Source organism: Pristis pectinata, chromosome 1, assembly GCF_009764475.1.
Source record: "Pristis pectinata isolate sPriPec2 chromosome 1, sPriPec2.1.pri, whole genome shotgun sequence".
NCBI classification, from domain to species: Eukaryota; Metazoa; Chordata; class Chondrichthyes; order Rhinopristiformes; family Pristidae; genus Pristis; species Pristis pectinata.
In genome coordinates this window covers 101,143,440-101,159,924 of record NC_067405.1, presented here as the reverse complement: position 1 = coordinate 101,159,924, position 16,485 = coordinate 101,143,440, and the positions used below count along the sequence as shown (strand labels likewise).

Below are 16,485 nucleotides of genomic sequence, written 5' to 3'. Positions count from 1 at the left end.
AGATAGACAAATGAATATGCAGGGAATGAAGGGACATGGATCATGTGCAAGCAAAAGAGAATTAGTTTAATTTGGCATCATGTTCGGCACAGACATCGTGGGCCGAAGGGCCTGTTCCTGTGCTGTACTGTTCTATGCTCTATGTTCTTTTTGTTAACTCTTTGGAGGAAGCCAACAGTACATTTAATAAAATTAATATGTGATTGTCAAAACTCACCTTGCAGGTGCTCAGGGATCAATACCTTTTTGAATGCATTGACAACAAAAACCAAATAACTAAAGGAAAATTCAGAAGTCAAATTCTGACATTAAGGGTGAGAATGCACCTCCAAGGAAATTTTGATGCTGGTCTCATTGGACCATATGGGATGGGGGCAAATATCCTTAATTAAAGCAGCTGATATCTGCAACAGCAGAGCACTTTACATCCTCCTTCCTACCACAACCTTGCTCAGTAATATGGGGGGCCTTGCTTGGGGCACAGTTTGGTGAGTTAGACCAGGGACTGGCAAATCCAGGTTAAATGGCACCCTTTTTGCTGCTGGATTTATCAATATAATAATTTGACATGTGTTGAATTTCACATGAAACAATCCTCTGCTTTTTTTTCAAAAAAAAATTATGCTTATCTTTGTTATGCCTTGGGATCCTGTGCCCAAGAAGTGGGCTGCACCTATTTTTGGTGTGCTAAAGCATTGTTGTGTTTAACGCAAGTACTAAGTTGTGTTCTCAGAAAAATCACAGCAAAATTGGTCAATGCCTGGTGTGAAATTCTGTTGGGGTAGTTTGCATCCAAGGACAAGCACTAAATAGGATATCGCTTTCCTGACAGGTTCTTCTTAATACAGAGCACCTTCCAAGACATTTGCTGCAGAGCAAAGAAGTACTACGCACCTTAAAGACACTTCCTGTGGCAGGCACAAAGCCGCATTACATACTTGCCCGCCATAGGAGAGTCAGAGGCTGTGGGAGAATGGTCGAGTCCTCCTACATTCACTCACAAGGGACAAGCAAAACAGGAATACAACAGTCACCTTCAGGAGTGAGAATTTCCACACTGTAAGGTAATGAGTAAAGAAATTGCATGTCCTTCCAAGTGACATCAGGGTGACGTGCACACCACCATTTCCATATACAGAAAGTTAGAAGGTTATTTTATGTGGGGGGATGAGTTGGTTACATGAGGTGCCACTCAGACAGAAATGTTATAGCAAGCCTTTGATGAGACTGGGTCACGGATTAATTCAGTCATGTGTTATAACCGGTATGGAGTGGAGTGTGGGGAGGGTGAGGCTCTTTGCCTTCTTCCTCCTGCTCCTCTTGTTCCTACTGCTCTCCAAGCTCTGTCTCATGGCCTCAGCTCCTGGGTCATGCTGCTCCTCTTCCTCCAGTGGAGCTGCTGTCTTTGATTGACAAGGTCGTGCGGCACGCAGCACACAACGATGAAGTCTTCACACCTGCTTGCTCTGACCGTAAAGCATCCCTGGACTGATGAATGCAACTAAGTCTCATCTTCAAGAGAGCTATGTTGTTTTCCACTGTGTCCTTGGCACTTGCATGACTCTTGTTGTTCTGCACTCAACTGCTGTGGTTAGAGAGGGCACTAGAAGTGGAGGATAATCCTTGTCCCCAGAAACCATTCCTCCGGGGAGAGTTGGCTGCTGAAAACATGGAGCATTGCAAACTGCTCAGGATGAAAGAGTCACATGTGACTCCCAGGAATATGACATCCCCCATCAGGAAATACTTCTCGATTCACGACTACCTGCAGACTAGGAGTGGGAACCTTTCCTGTTGATGAAAGATCTGGGTCCCTCAGGGGCACCCACATGGGCAAAGTCTGCACACACATGCGGCAAGTGCCAGTGTCTGACATACTGCCTGTCCCTCGCTGAAAACAAAGTTAACAAAATCATTTCTTCGCAAGTGCAGTGCCTGGGTAACCCCTTCAATGCAGCGGGGAGCCGCAAATCAAGGGATGTGGAAGCCATCTACTGTAGCTGCTTGGAAAGATCCTATGATGAAGAAGTTCTCAGTCAATGCGACCCTGACTTCCGTGGAGAGAAGTGATCCAAGAGCATGGCAGAATGTCATCCTGCAGAACGTTATGAATCTCCACGGTGAAAGCCTTGGAAAACCAGTCATTCATGGGAAAGTTCCTGTAGGAATGGTGTCTCTGAAGCCTCTGTGGGACGAAGCTTTGCCTCCTGCTCTGAGGTCCCACAGCCAACCGAGTGGGCAGACATGGCCATAGCACTGCTTCCAGCAACAGAGTGTTGCTAGCAGTGTTACCACTGAGTCACTCATTGCATGAGTACCTCAGTAGCTAAATGCTGGAGGAAACACCCTGTCAGTCTAAGCTCACTCTGTGGAGTTTCTAAGGTGTCTGACCAGTTTAGTCAGTTTTGAACCTGCCCGCTTAGGTTTCCTGATATGGGCAAAGTCTCCCTTAAAATAGTAAGAAAAGCAACAAATGAACCCAATGCGCTCCTAGTTGGGTGAGACTGTCCCATAACTGTTGTAATGTGAGGCTTTGAGCTTCAGTTTATGTCACTCTGGGCAAAAATGGGCATTACAGAAAAATGATGTGATTAGGGTGCAACTGCAGTATCTGATAACAAAAGGTGCTCTAAGGTCATTCGTGCATTAAGTGCCAAGTCCAGTTTTGTGATTGGTACGATTTAACCTGGAAGTGATCACTGATGTGATCCACTCCTTGTAAAATCAAATCGTAATATTAATCTGGCCCAGCTGGGTAATAGCTGCACTTTCCTATTGGCTCAATGATGTAACTTAACATCTAAGATTGCCCAACCACAATGTGCACAGTTAGTTATCCAGTAACTGTGTGATAAGATGCCCAGAAAGTCTGTGTTTAATGGGTTAACAAAAATGAAACAGAAATTAGCAGCATTCACAATGGGACTGTACATCTAAGCCAACAATAAAAGCAATGGATTGGAAATTTGACAGATAATGACACTTCTAACCCTCTTGTTTAGAAACATGCTCTCCCAAAAAGCAGTCTTCAAAAAATATTTCTTTAAAGTACAAGACTAGAAATAATGTTGAATGATATAAAAAAACGGTTCACTATCTAATGTTCTTGTGAAGTTTGTCATCTGAGCGAGAATGTTTCGCAAGGCCCAGATAATCTTTTGCAGAGCTATACTTTAATGAGTTGAACATCTGAAGAAAATGGAGCGCAATGTTCACAGATTACAGAAATGTTTTCTCTTGAACTTTAAACTCTATTTAAATCAGCGTCAAGGAAGTACTATTAACCTCTGTACAATTTCTTCACACTGCACATACCGTGAGGTGCTGGAACAGCCATGCTCTCATAATATTTGTAGCTACTTTGGGGAAAATGCCTCGCTTTTTCTGTCGCTTTTTATCTTTGTCTGGATCGTCATCATCACCTGTTCCTGGTGAGGCCACGCTGTTGTCTAACCCATCACCTGAAATCACAGGACAAAAGGAAAAAAAATTACATATTATGAGCATTCTACAGATAACATGTAAAAGTAATCAAATCTGACTCACACTGATTTAGGATAAGGCAAGCTGATAACATTTCTCATTAAAATATGGGGGTGTTATGCAAATAATATTCAATGCAAGGCACCATGTCTCCCAATCCTGTTTTGATAAACTTCACATGAACACACATGTATCATTAATTCAATTATTGCTATGCCTCTGATGGAGAGAAGTAACCCTCTGTCAAATATATTTATGTGTAGTTTTAAAGCTTCCATAACAATTTTATTTTGATCTGACTTTGCTTCCTAAATATATGGGATGAGTTAGACACAGGTTTTCCAAGTGAAACTATATAATGACTTAAAAGCAAAAAAAAAGCTCTGTGCATTACAGGGATTTTGCATAAGGTGTAAGTAACTATGTCATGGTTCACTGCACAGAACAGACCACAGTTCATCATCGCACCCTCCCCCCATTGCATTTGCATGGGATGACACCCTCTGTCTCCCTGCATCACTGCTTTCCACTCTCATATTTAAGAGAATAAGGTACATTAGGTACATGTATCAAGGCAGGGTGCATTCTTTAAATCAGGAGTTACCTCTATCCACTCTCACCACTGTTCTGCCGTTCCTTGCATTAATTGTGCATTAGCAAAAATCATTTACTTTTAACAGTCATAGTTATTTTTCTTTACCCTCAGGCAAAAATGCCTTGAAAGCCTGCCTAGAGGGCATCTAAATTATGTATCTAAAAAACTCTGCACCAAGGCAATCCTGGTCTCGTACTTTCTTAAAATTCATACGTGCTTGTCCTCCTGTTTTTGAGAGGCATCAATCAGAGCACCTATATATATCATATTTCCCCATTAATATTTGAACCAATAACATTAAAAAGAAAGAAGAAAGAAGGGACCCAAAGTATAATCAAATGCAAAATAAATGAAGGATACTGAAACAGCATTGGATTTTTTTTATTCGACGGCTATGTTTTCTCTTGCACATCATTAGCCTAAAGCCACACGAAAGAAGAAAACAGAGAAGCGTAGAGTTTATGCTCCCTGCTGATGTTTAAGAAGCTGAGGTCCTGGAAGGACATCTGGAAATTGCGCTGAGACTGTGGGTTTTGTAATTTAAGAATAGACATTCATTAGCAGTAAATGCCATAAATCCCATGCTAAGTAAAAACCTTGTTCAGGAAAGCCTAAAACAATAAACTTAGGACCCAGAGTAGCCAGAACCACATAGCTTCCTAAGGAATGCTACAAATGCAGCAGCTAATTCTACTACTGTCTTTTAGTTATGTGATCACCAGGGTTGGTGGCACTGAGCACTCACATTAAACAAGGATCCTTTCCACGTCAACTTTTGTGCAAGTTAACAATTTTGTTTTACCTCTGCGGCCACAAAAGCTGAAAAAAGCCACAGCAAAGAGTTGGCAGATTAATTTTATTGACATTTCCATTTTCACTGCAATGTGATACCCTCCATCACGTCGGAGAGGCGACCCCCAGTATTTACAGACTGACAAGCCACTTCATTACAGCCACCCAGCCCCAAGGCAGTGCAGCTCCCTCCATCTGCACAAATGTCAGTGCACAACCCTTCATCTACCACTAACTTTTGCTACCTCTCCATGAACGTGAATCATGACGGCGAGCCAAAAAGGTGGAAATAATCATAAAAATGATGCTGGACCAGAAACATTCACAGAGCCTCATTACAATTGCCGAGCACAGAGTGCTGGTGATTTACACCCTCTTCCACGATGCCAGGAAGGAATGCTGCAGGGCAAATTTTCCCAAATGCTAATGGCTTCTGACTGTTCCTTGGCAACTATGGCATTTTAACCTGTGCGTATGTATACTCCAAAACAGAAAGTGGAAATGTCTTATCATCTGTCCATGTGACACAGATGGAGAGTGGCTATTAGGAGTCGGGCACTGGGCCTCAGGGATCTGAGGTGCTGTGCTGTAGCCTACGGCGGTTTTGGAAAGCTGTGCCTGGGGAGAGGAAAATTCTATGCCTAAAAAAAAAGCTGGCATCAGAAGTAGGTATGTGCACATATTAGAAAATGAGATGGGGAAGAAAGGAAAATGAGCTGATAAAAATAAAGATTTTCAGGATTTAATACTTGCCATTATTATTAGCTATACCTCAAGTAATACATGTAACACAGTATTAATTTAATATAATTGGAAATATATCAAATTTCAAATTTTAATACCATGCCAAACATAAGGTACGAAGAGATAGTGTACTGTTTATTTAGTTACGTGCTTTTTTCTAAAGAGGTATTACTTTCTTGGCTTGCTTCATTTGTAGGTTTAATATTCTTTTTCTTTCTGCATAAAATATTTAACTTTTCTCTTAATTTGCCTGAAATGGCCAGTACCTGAACCCTTAATTATTAAGCTCTCTTTCTATCCTGCTGTGCTGCCTACTCCAGTGTGTTAAAATTGAAGTTTTGTATAAGATTTATTTTGAAGTGACCAGATATTCAGCACGGTATGGCCTACTGCTCTGGAGTTCAGTGTAACAGCTGCACTTTCTTTTGTTGCATGCAACATTTACGAACTGTGTGGGTTTTCCTATGTTAAAGAGGAGACAGTGACCCATGCCACCTTCTTTACACTCAAAGGAGCACTAAAAATCACTCCTCATAGGCTTTCCTCAGGCTTCCCTGGCCCAGAACAACCTCCCACCAACACCCACCCACCCCTTGCTACACTCCTCCACCCCTCCGGCTAACAGCAGGGGGTGGGGGCGGGGGGGGGGGGCGAGAGGGCGAGAGAGCGAGAGAGACAGAGAGAGAGAAAGAGAGAGAGAGAGAGACAGAGAGAGAGAGAGAGAGAAGGGATTTTATGCTCCTTTCTCCTCAACTTTTCAGGCGGTATAAGCAGCATTTAGCACATTCAACCCCCAAATGGCTCCAAATGCTCTGAGCTGCAGGGGCTCATCTTTTGTTAGCCTCCCTCTATTTACACAGGATTTGCACAGGGCTCTCCAGTGAAGAGACCACATGTTACTGACAGAAAGCGGCTTCATTCACAACACATCAGGCAATGGGGCTGTAGCCATTGCTGCTCTGTGCTTAGGCAGGATTAAGACTCCAGTAACACTGAGCCTAAAGACTCTTGCTAAATGGTAAACAAAATGTACCGGCTGCTACTTAAAACCAAATTAGGCAGAGATAGATCATAATATAAACATGCAAGGGCTAAAAAAGTAGATTAAGGTATTAGATCCGTCTTTAAGCTTCACCTTCAGCTTCCAATGAAGCAATGCAATATACCTCACCTACTTACTTATGCAAATTCCTTTCTGATTCTCTTCACAGGGTATATTTATATCTAGAAAGAGTCAGAATTGTGGACTCAAAGACACAGAAAAAGTCCGTTATATTAAAGCTGTCCTTGAAAATACAGCGAACCTTTTCACTTGTCCAGCAAAAGAAATCAAGACAAGCAATAGATACAATCAATAATGTGACCTGGAAGCAAAAAGCTGGGAGTGAGTTGTACCTGTTTGGTACTAAATATTTTTCTGCATGCAATGGTTGCCCAACACATTTATATTTGAATCATGAATACGAGTACTTTTAGTGTGCTTTTTTTTCATTTCACTGTTAAAATGTCACTACTAGTTCCAATAGACGTGAGTTAAGAACTCAACTGTATTAACTAATTAGAAGTCAGACACAGAACAGACCTCAGTTCCCATTATAATCAGTACGAGAAAAAAGACTAGTATTTTAATGGAGGAACATTCATTTTTATAAACTATGTTGGAAAAGTAATACAAATTGATCAATAGCACTCATCAAGAAAATTTTCATATGAATCCTGATGACACTGGGGTCAAATCCTCTTGACCACCTCAGAATGCAAGTGACACCAAGTCGTGGTTGAGTCCCAACTTCCTCCAAATGAACATTGGGAAAAATCAAAGCCTTGCCCTCATCTCCATCCCATCCCTTGACAACATTTTTAGACTGGAGCAGGCCAAGCAAAAATTTGTGATGTCAGTACAGAACTTCAATCCCATCACCAAGTCTACCACTTTCACCCCTACACCAACAGCCACATCCATCGATTTCACAACTTCTTAGAACATAGGAAAACAGGAGTAGCAGTAGGCCACTCGGACCCTCAATCTGACCTGCCGTTCTTGATGAACCTCTTCTCCTGTTTTTCTTATTTCTAGATGATGCCTCTTTTTTGGAATTTATCAAAAGCACAGCGGTCTACATCCCATCCCATACCTACCTATCATCTTTCTGAATTTCACTTCGCTCAATGCATTGTTTAAGATATTTAAAATACTGTCTAGGTTTAGTTCACTCTGTCCATGTAACCTCATCTGGTCTTAGATCCTGTCCAACGATATCATTCTTAGGATTCTGGTCTTTTGAAGTGTCCTACCATAATCCACTTATGGTGGCAAATCCAGCCACCATCTCTGGAATCATCCTCCTAAATCCAAGCATCTCCTCACATCTCCTTCTTCTCCTTTAAATACCTCCTCACAGTTCGCCGTTTCCACCAGGGTTTTAGTGCTCCATTTTAATCTTCCCCTCAACGACTTTTCCTCTAGCTTCCATCAATGTATCTGTACCCTGTTGCATTTTTCATATTAAAAATACAGTACAATGTAAAATTGCTGTCAACCTATTGTCTGCAGGAATTATTTTTATTTTGTTAACAGAATCGTTCAGAATTCACAAGCTATTCATTTCCTCGACTCCATTTGTCTCTATTGGAAGAAGCCCCTGTGCTTTTGGAACACAAGACCAGGAGTGAGTTGTTTGACCATTTAATCAGGTCACGTCTGAACATTACAGCACAGTATAGGCCCCTTGGCCCACGATGTTGTGCTGACCTTTTAGCCTACTCTAAGATCAATCTAACCATTCCCTCCCACTTACCCCTCCATTTTTCTATTGTCCCTGTGCCTATCTAGAGTCTCTTAAATGTCCCTAATGTATCTGCCCCTACTAGCACCCCTGACAGCGCATTCCACGGACCCACCACTCTCTGTGTAAAAAACTTATCCCCCCCCTGTACTTTCCTCTAATCACCTTAAAATTATGCCCCCTCGTGTTAGCCATTTCCGCCCTGGGAAAAAGTCTCTGCCTGTCCACTCGATCTATGCCTCTTATCACCTTGTACACCTCCATCAGGTCACCTCTCATCCTCCTTCGCTCTAAAGAGAAAAGCCCCAGCTCACCCAACCGATCAACATAAGACATGCTCTCCAATCCAGGTAGTATCCTGGTAAATCTCCTCTGCACCCTTTCTGATCATAAATGAACTCCATTTACCCGCCATATCCTTAACAACCACACCTAACGCAATATATCAATCTCAGTTTTGAAATTAGCATTGCATTCTTTATTCCAACCTCTCCCATTGGTTAGCTACATGGACGCTGTACTTAGTTTCAGTTTATCAATAGCCCCTTACTTCAGGGCAACTTTAACCTCAGGTAAGACAGGGTACAAGGACTTGGAAATTTTCACTTGCACCCTTTTTAACTTCTAGGCTTCCCTTAATTTCTGCAACTCTTTCCACCCAACCCGTTCAGAGGGATATCAGGGCCAGCAAATGAGCAGAAGTTGGTATGGGGTAGCCAAAAAAACCAGAGGCCTAGAAGCCTTTGGCAAGGTTAGTGTTGGGGAGAGCAAGGGGGGAGGGTGGTGAGGGTGGTGGGGTGCAGAAGAGATGCTGATGTTGGGAGGGAGAGGCATTGGGGCTGGAAGGAATGTTGATGGGGATTCATTTGGGCTCCCGGGGAAGAGTTCTTCATGGACCAAAAGAGAAGTGCAGAAAAGATCAAAGGTATGTACTTTGGCCATTCTGTCCTCTCTGCTGACTGGCACCAGGACCCTGTTGTCAGCTTTAGCCGGTGCAGTTACAGTTATGTTGTGATGCCACGGACATCACCAACTGATAACTTGCAAGTTTTAATTAGGCCCCCACCTGCTCACAGTCCAATGCGGAAATCCCGCCAGTGAAAGTATCAGGAGGTGGTGCTGGGGGAGCGTTTGGCAGAAGCACTGTAGGAGCGTGGTGACCTCTGGCCAGCCACCACTTTAAGCCCACTTCACCTACTCCATGCGCACCAGGCACCCTGGGTTAAATTTGGCAATTTTGACTTTATTGTTGCACTCACAGTGCAATCATCATCAATGTGACACCTAGTTCTCAGTAAGTAATCACCACTGCACCTTAATCAGAACTGAATGCTCCTGAAGCCATTTTATAACATTATGACATGATTCAATGTTACTAACAATATTATTCACCAGACGAACAAGACTGGTGTAGATTAGACACAAGAAGTGGGTATTACTCAGCTTCACGCAGTAAATTGAATACCCCCTGATTGCTGGAAATGACATATTGCTGCTATCTGCTTGCACTCCCCATTTGAGTAGCCATCAGGTGTTCAACATGTATGTGTGCCTGCACAACCATGGTGCTCTCAAAGTTGGAGGCTGAGGCTTTTTAAGATATCTTTATTAGTCACACGTACATTGAAACACACAGTAAAATGCATCTTTTGCGTAGAGTGTTCTGGAATGTGGGAGGAAACCGGAACATCCAGAGGAAACCCATGCAGACACATTATCTGTTACCTGGTTATACACATGAAGCTCATCAGGAACTCAGGTACTTGCAAATCGTGACTTATGCCACGGTAGTGTAGCAGTTAGCATAATGCTATTACAGCGTCAGTGACCCGGGTTCAATTCCCACCGCTGTCTGTAAGGAGTTTGTACGTTCTCCCCATGTGTCTGTGTGGGTTTCCTCTGGGTTCTCCGGTTTCCTCCCACATTCCAAAGACGTACGGGTTAGGAAGTTGTGGGCATGCTATGTTGGCGCCGGAAGCGTGGTTACACTTGCGGGCTGCCCCCAGAACACTCGATGCAAAGATGCATTATACTGTGTGTTTCGATGTACATGTGTCTAATAAAGATATCTTATCTAAGAAGTGGAAACCTTAACTGCGCCTAAATTTTTGGACAGGAATTACAGACAATATTCTGCAGTGCCACAGGTATAAACGGCTTGGCATCATTTCTGTTTTAGAGAGTCATATAGCGCAGAAACAGCTCATTTAACCCACCAAGTCACACCAGCCCATTTGCACTAATCCCAATTTATTCACCCCAGATTCCTATCAACTGCCCCCCCCCCCACATTCTACCACTCACCCACACACTGGGGGCAATTCACCCAGTCTCAAGTTATTCTACCAACCTGCATGTTCATTGGGATGTGAGGGGAAACGCACGCAGTCGCAGGGAGAATGTGCAAACTCCACACAGGCAGCATGTGAGGTCAGGATTGAACCTGGGTGACTCAAACTGTGAGGCAACAGCTCTATAGCTGTGCCACTGTGCTGCAGGTTTGTTTACAATACAAATATTGTTCTTCACCTTGTGAAGGGCAAAGCTGTGTGCGCATTGTGTTAGTTCAAAATTACAGAGAAGGGGGTTTCCCAAGAATAATAGATCTCATGTCTAAAATTCTCAGTACACACTTGATAAAGACCTCAGTCCAAAACTGGGATTTTGCAGTTTAACAACCCCACCCCATTTCACTCCAAGAGGGCAATGAACAATCCTGCCAATTCAACAGAAATTACACTAATTGGCCCCAGAGGTTATCTAGGTGCCATGTCTCAAAGATACCATTGTTTCTAATGCATTCAGCTAGAACTGCAATATTCCAAATTGGCCTCACGTCTCTTAAAAGCAGGTAGTCTCTTTGCAGATAGCTGCGGCATGGAGCACTTCCGTCTAATATTGGTTTTGTCACTTGATACCCTGCTTTAGTTTACAGCTCCCTTAGATCTACATTTAGCCAGCTTTTCTAAAAAAAATAGGTGATTCTAGGTGTTACTGCCCTAATTAGTCAAACTAAGCCAAAGGAAGGAAATCTGGGTCATGTTAAATTAATTTAAGTGAGCGTGAAGATTAATACAGCAAATGCATCAATTTTCTGGAAACAGCTCTTGGTTCTTGAAAACCACAAAAAAGGTAGGCATTCCAAGAAACATTAAAAAAAAACACATTGTCAGCTTAAATTGGGCTCAATCTGTGATGCCAGCTCTGAATCAGCATGCAGTTTCAACTGTAACTGGGCAGTTAAATGCCAATCAGTGATGGGAATTATCAAGTTCAGTTTTAGTTAATAATGGCCCTCTCTTCAGTTTCTGTGAGCAAGATATCACATCCAAATGACCAAAATCACTCCAGAGTAGATTTACAGCGTATTGGTGTAAATTGGTATTAAGGCTTATTAATCGTGTAATTTCCTTGAAGAAATAAGGGATTACATTGGAGCAATAATGAATTAAGGGTTTACAAATCAACAAGTCAACCATCAGATTCCAGATTCCAGCCTCTCTCAGCATATTCTCATCAGTCCCTGCCATGAAGTTTCCAAAAATGTCCTGAAGGCAGGGAACAAAGCGAGCAGAACTGATTACAGCTATGTTCACTGCCTTGCTGTCTAAACTCTGTTTGGCTTCCTAATGAGCTCACTAAAAACCTAATTCATCTCCCATAACCCCCACAACCCTCCTTGAAATTCACCATTATGGAAATTACAGATGAAACGTTTACAGACTGTGTTCAAATTACTGTTTCTTTAACAGGCAGGTCCCTGACCCTGGAATTGTACAATAGAGGTTTGTCCGGCTTGAAACCAATCAGTCCTAAGCCCACTGAAAAGGGAATGGAAGGAGGTTAAGACTCTTTCTCATGGCACTGATGATTGTAGCCCTCATTCTCTCCCCTGCAGTGGATGGTGAAATTGTGTGGAAATGGCACCGAATTGATAATTTATCAGATAAAACTGGAGAATGAAGAAAGGTTAAAACCACACGCAGTGATGGTAAACAGATTGAAACCGACTAATGCAAATTCCCAAACCATTCATGAGGAGACTCCCTCAGTTCCTCATTACGTGAAGCCAAAATGATCCTCGCTGCACCTAAGCTGTAACTGAAAGATTACAGAATTGATGGCTCCTTGGTTTAAAATGCAGCTGTTTTATTCTGCTTTAGTAATTAATTCTTTTTCCAATAGCGTATTGATTAAGCGTAGACCCTGATAAAGTTCAAACTGCGAAGTATCTCCAGTGGTTTCCCCAGTTGCTCGGAAGAGTCAATGAAAACTTCCTCCTATTCTACCCGCCTCCTTAGAGTCCTGATCGAGTGAACTGCACAGTTTTTTTCTCATAAATTAGTCAGGCTGTGTGGAGCTGTGTTAGCTGATCACTGCTTTTGTCTCTTTGCTTTGCCTACTTGCTTTTCTGTTTCACTGTCCTTTGTGCTGTCAGATAAAAAGTCAGTGTGCAGCTGCTTCTCTGAGTCGGAACCGACATGAAGAGTGTTTCGTTCAAACTACATTTTATTTTACACAGCTGCATTCTGCACCCCCTCCACTCTGACACCCCCCCCCCCCACCACTGCCTCACCACCAGCCCAGACCCCCCCACCCCCCTGCCACTCCCACCCCTGATCAAACTTGGAACTGAACCAGACCTCAGGGGACTCAGTGAGCACTGGAATCGGTACACAAGCATGCAAGAGTTGCAGGGGCCTTGTTAAGGCCCTTCACCTATCATTCCACCTCCCCTTATCCCCATGCCCTCAACCTGTCATGGCCAATACCTGATGCCCCTATAGCTTCTCGAGTCCAGCTTGTAACTTAAAATATCAATCGGGCAGAGTTGATTTGCTGCTCACCTCTTCCACATCACCATCTCAAGGCAGCATCAAATAGCAGGTCAAGTGCTGCACATTGCTGGCTGGCAGCCAGCTACCTTCCCTGAATGTTCAGAATCTGAGCCAAAGGACCTTACATGTCAGAGTTCACAGAGGTAATACTCCCAGCAGCTACAAGAAAATAACCTTGAACATGGCTGGTAATGACTTAGTAATGTATGGTAGGAATGTAAATTCCCAAAAGAACAGGAACTATTTAGTGCAAATGCGTGCATGTTTTAACTTGTGTATGCCCCATAATAATATACTGAAAATGCTGCACATTTGGCCAAAAGAGAACGTTTCAGACAAAAAAAAGCAGGTGCCCAAATTTGCAGTAATCCTCGTCACATGTTCACCTCTCACCCTAGCCATTTTCTGAGCTTTAACCTTTCACTTAAAGACAACTTTCAATTCACAGAGACAAGATTAGCTTGGAAATCATCTCAGAACAAGGTACACAGATGCCCTATTTATTAAACTTGTTGCCTGATTTATTCAGTTTTAGGTTGTTGGAGAATTTTGGTTGTTTCCTCCTGTACATTTTTCAATCTCCACAAGGCCATAAAGAGCAGTTACATTCCCCCACCTCCAGAGCATTCTTTGCAGGTCAAAAGGTCAACATTCACAGATGTCTCCACCAGGCACCCAATTGTTCTACAGACTGTACCCCGGATAATATGCAAACTTCTGTTGCTCATGGAATACCCTCTCTTTAAATACGCTACTGAAAAATAACATCATTTTTACAAACCACATTCTACAATCATCTCTAAAAGAACTGTTGAACTTCAATTATTGTAATCGCCTATTAATCAGGTGTAACTGTTTAAGAGCTTAATCTTTAAATTTTGCTGTAAGTTAACCATTTGGTTATAGAAACAATTACTACCAGTTTTGATCAACTGCTATTTCAATTGTAACTTTACATAGTATAAATTTTTGAAAAGAACTGAGCCCCAACATTTGTAAATTCAACCGCATTTTGTGATTCTTTGATACCTTTTCAACACCAAATGGTTAACCACAACGACTGAATGTCTGGAATTTTGCCCCAGTGCATCATGAATAAAGAGAAAATTCTATTCATAGTTCTCTTGCATGTGTCTTTAAGTAAAATATTTCATAGTTTCTATAGCCAAAATGCAAACATTGGTACTCATAAATGTTGTGCAGCAATTAATCACATCTTTCAAATACCTTTTGTTAGAATCTCTAGGGATTAGTGTACTGTTCTTTCAGAGTTGAAGCAGATAGTGGTTGTGGTTATAAAAATAGAAAATTAATGCCAATTAAATCTTGATAATCTGAAATGTGACTTTGCAAGCTATTTTCTTTAGCTAGGTTTGAATCTGGCTGGCATCAAAGATCTGGAAAATATTTTAAATTTTGCAATAAAAGCTGCATGGTCATTGTTTCAATATCCAGCACCGTTACAACATTGTTAGAAAATGTGCAGGCTTGATTCAGAATACTTGTAACAGATAACTATTGATTTATTAATGGAGTGTCTCAATGTACAACCAATGCTGGAGGGTGACTTCACGCATGTAATCGGTAATTCATGGTAAGTCATAATCAAGAAGTTTGATATTATTTAAAATTAACCATTACTAACAACTAAATTTATGCAGATGTTGTGTGTAGTTTTACACGGAGTGCCCACACTAATGTGAAAGGTATTTTAACCTCAGGCTTAACTGGTGCTGACAGAGAATAAGAATTTGCAACAAGTAGTGGTAATCCTAATACTTTACCAACTCATGAAAAATACCTTCTTTTTCAACTGTGGTATCTTTTGAGAAGCAAATAAATATACTTATTTGTATTATTTTAATTTTTCATGAGAAGAAATGTAATCCAAGATGATTTAACAAGTAGAGAACACAGACCATCCATTGCAATATGAAGTATGACTAAACATTCATTCAAAGACAAGGTAAAAATACATAGAGTGCTAATTAATGCAACACTCCTGTAACAAACACAACACTTCCATTTTATTCACTTGAATTGTATTGGTTAGCACCATTAGCAAATACTGAACAATACAACTCCCAACACTCTTTTCTCTAAAGTAGCTCTTATAATACAGGAAAGTTTGGGCTCATATTTTTAGTAATAAATATATTATGCTTCAAAAAGAATGCAATGTTTTTATTCATATTATTTTATTGAGGAACAGATTCTTCAGTGGAGGCACTTTATTCTAAATAATCCAATTTTACTTTTATGTAAAGTGAATGACCAAATCAATTATTTTCTATAAGGTGAAAACATTAACATTATGCAGTATTTATTCTTAGGTTATTAAAAAGCTGATTATACGCAAAGAAATGGCCAAATGACTGCTGTTAGCATACACTTAGACTTTTCTCTGTCAACAGTAGCTGCAAATCCAATTTAGTTTCAGTGCAATTTCTTGGACTGGTGCACTGAAAGTTGGAATTTTGAGGGACACCAAACTGTATCCATTCTATAAAATTAGACTAAGTGCCTTTGCCGGATGCCTTTTGTATTTATTCCTATCTGGGAAATTTATCTGCAAATATAGCATTTAGAGCAAACAATCTTATAATAAAGTTAATTTATTAAATAAGTTCTTTAAGAAGAAAACATTATCTCAGTGCAATATTTTTCCAATGTAGATAATGCAATTGTCATATTACTATTCTGGTTGGCAATTACATTAGTGGTAACAATCTAGACTTGGAATTCCTCTGTACACTCAAGAAGAAAGGCTCAAGACGAAAGCCTGTCCTTTGAAAAGGCATGGAGGGTTAGGCAGAATAAAGAGTAGGGGTGTGATCTGCTGCTATTCAGGCTGTTGAAATACTTGTAATGCATAGTCATAAAAATTATTGAACCAGAAATTGTTTTGGGCATATTAACTGGACTGAAGTCAAATGTGTTTATGTTGTGGTTGTGCCATAGGGATGGATTCACATCAGCTCTGCACTGTATTCTGAATGAGAAGGGGAGGGGACAGCAATTGGGTAAAATAAGCAATTAGGCTGCCTCATTTTAGCACTGCTTTCAAATTCTGCTGCAAGCTGGGAATCAGAAACATTTAGCTTCCAGGTAGGAATCAGACTCTAATAACTGTAATCTTGAGCTGAAAAACCATGCTTTCATGTCATTCATTAAGATACAGTAACAGGGAACCCAGGAAAGGAGATAACATGAAAGTGAGAGAAAAATACACAAATTATATTATAGC

General features: G+C 41.2%; 1 protein-coding gene across 5 annotated transcripts in view; it reads right to left on the bottom strand.

Annotated features, from left to right (window-relative positions):
- The window catches only part of meis2a (Meis homeobox 2a), a 105,771-nt gene that overhangs the window by 62,338 nt on the left and 26,948 nt on the right, over positions 1–16,485 (bottom strand). For all 5 annotated transcript variants that reach the window (XM_052024912.1, XM_052024920.1, XM_052024928.1 and 2 more), the window contains one exon: positions 3,316–3,461. In XM_052024912.1, the coding sequence (XP_051880872.1) occupies positions 3,316–3,461 (146 nt within the window). The remainder of the gene's footprint in view (positions 1–3,315; positions 3,462–16,485) is intronic.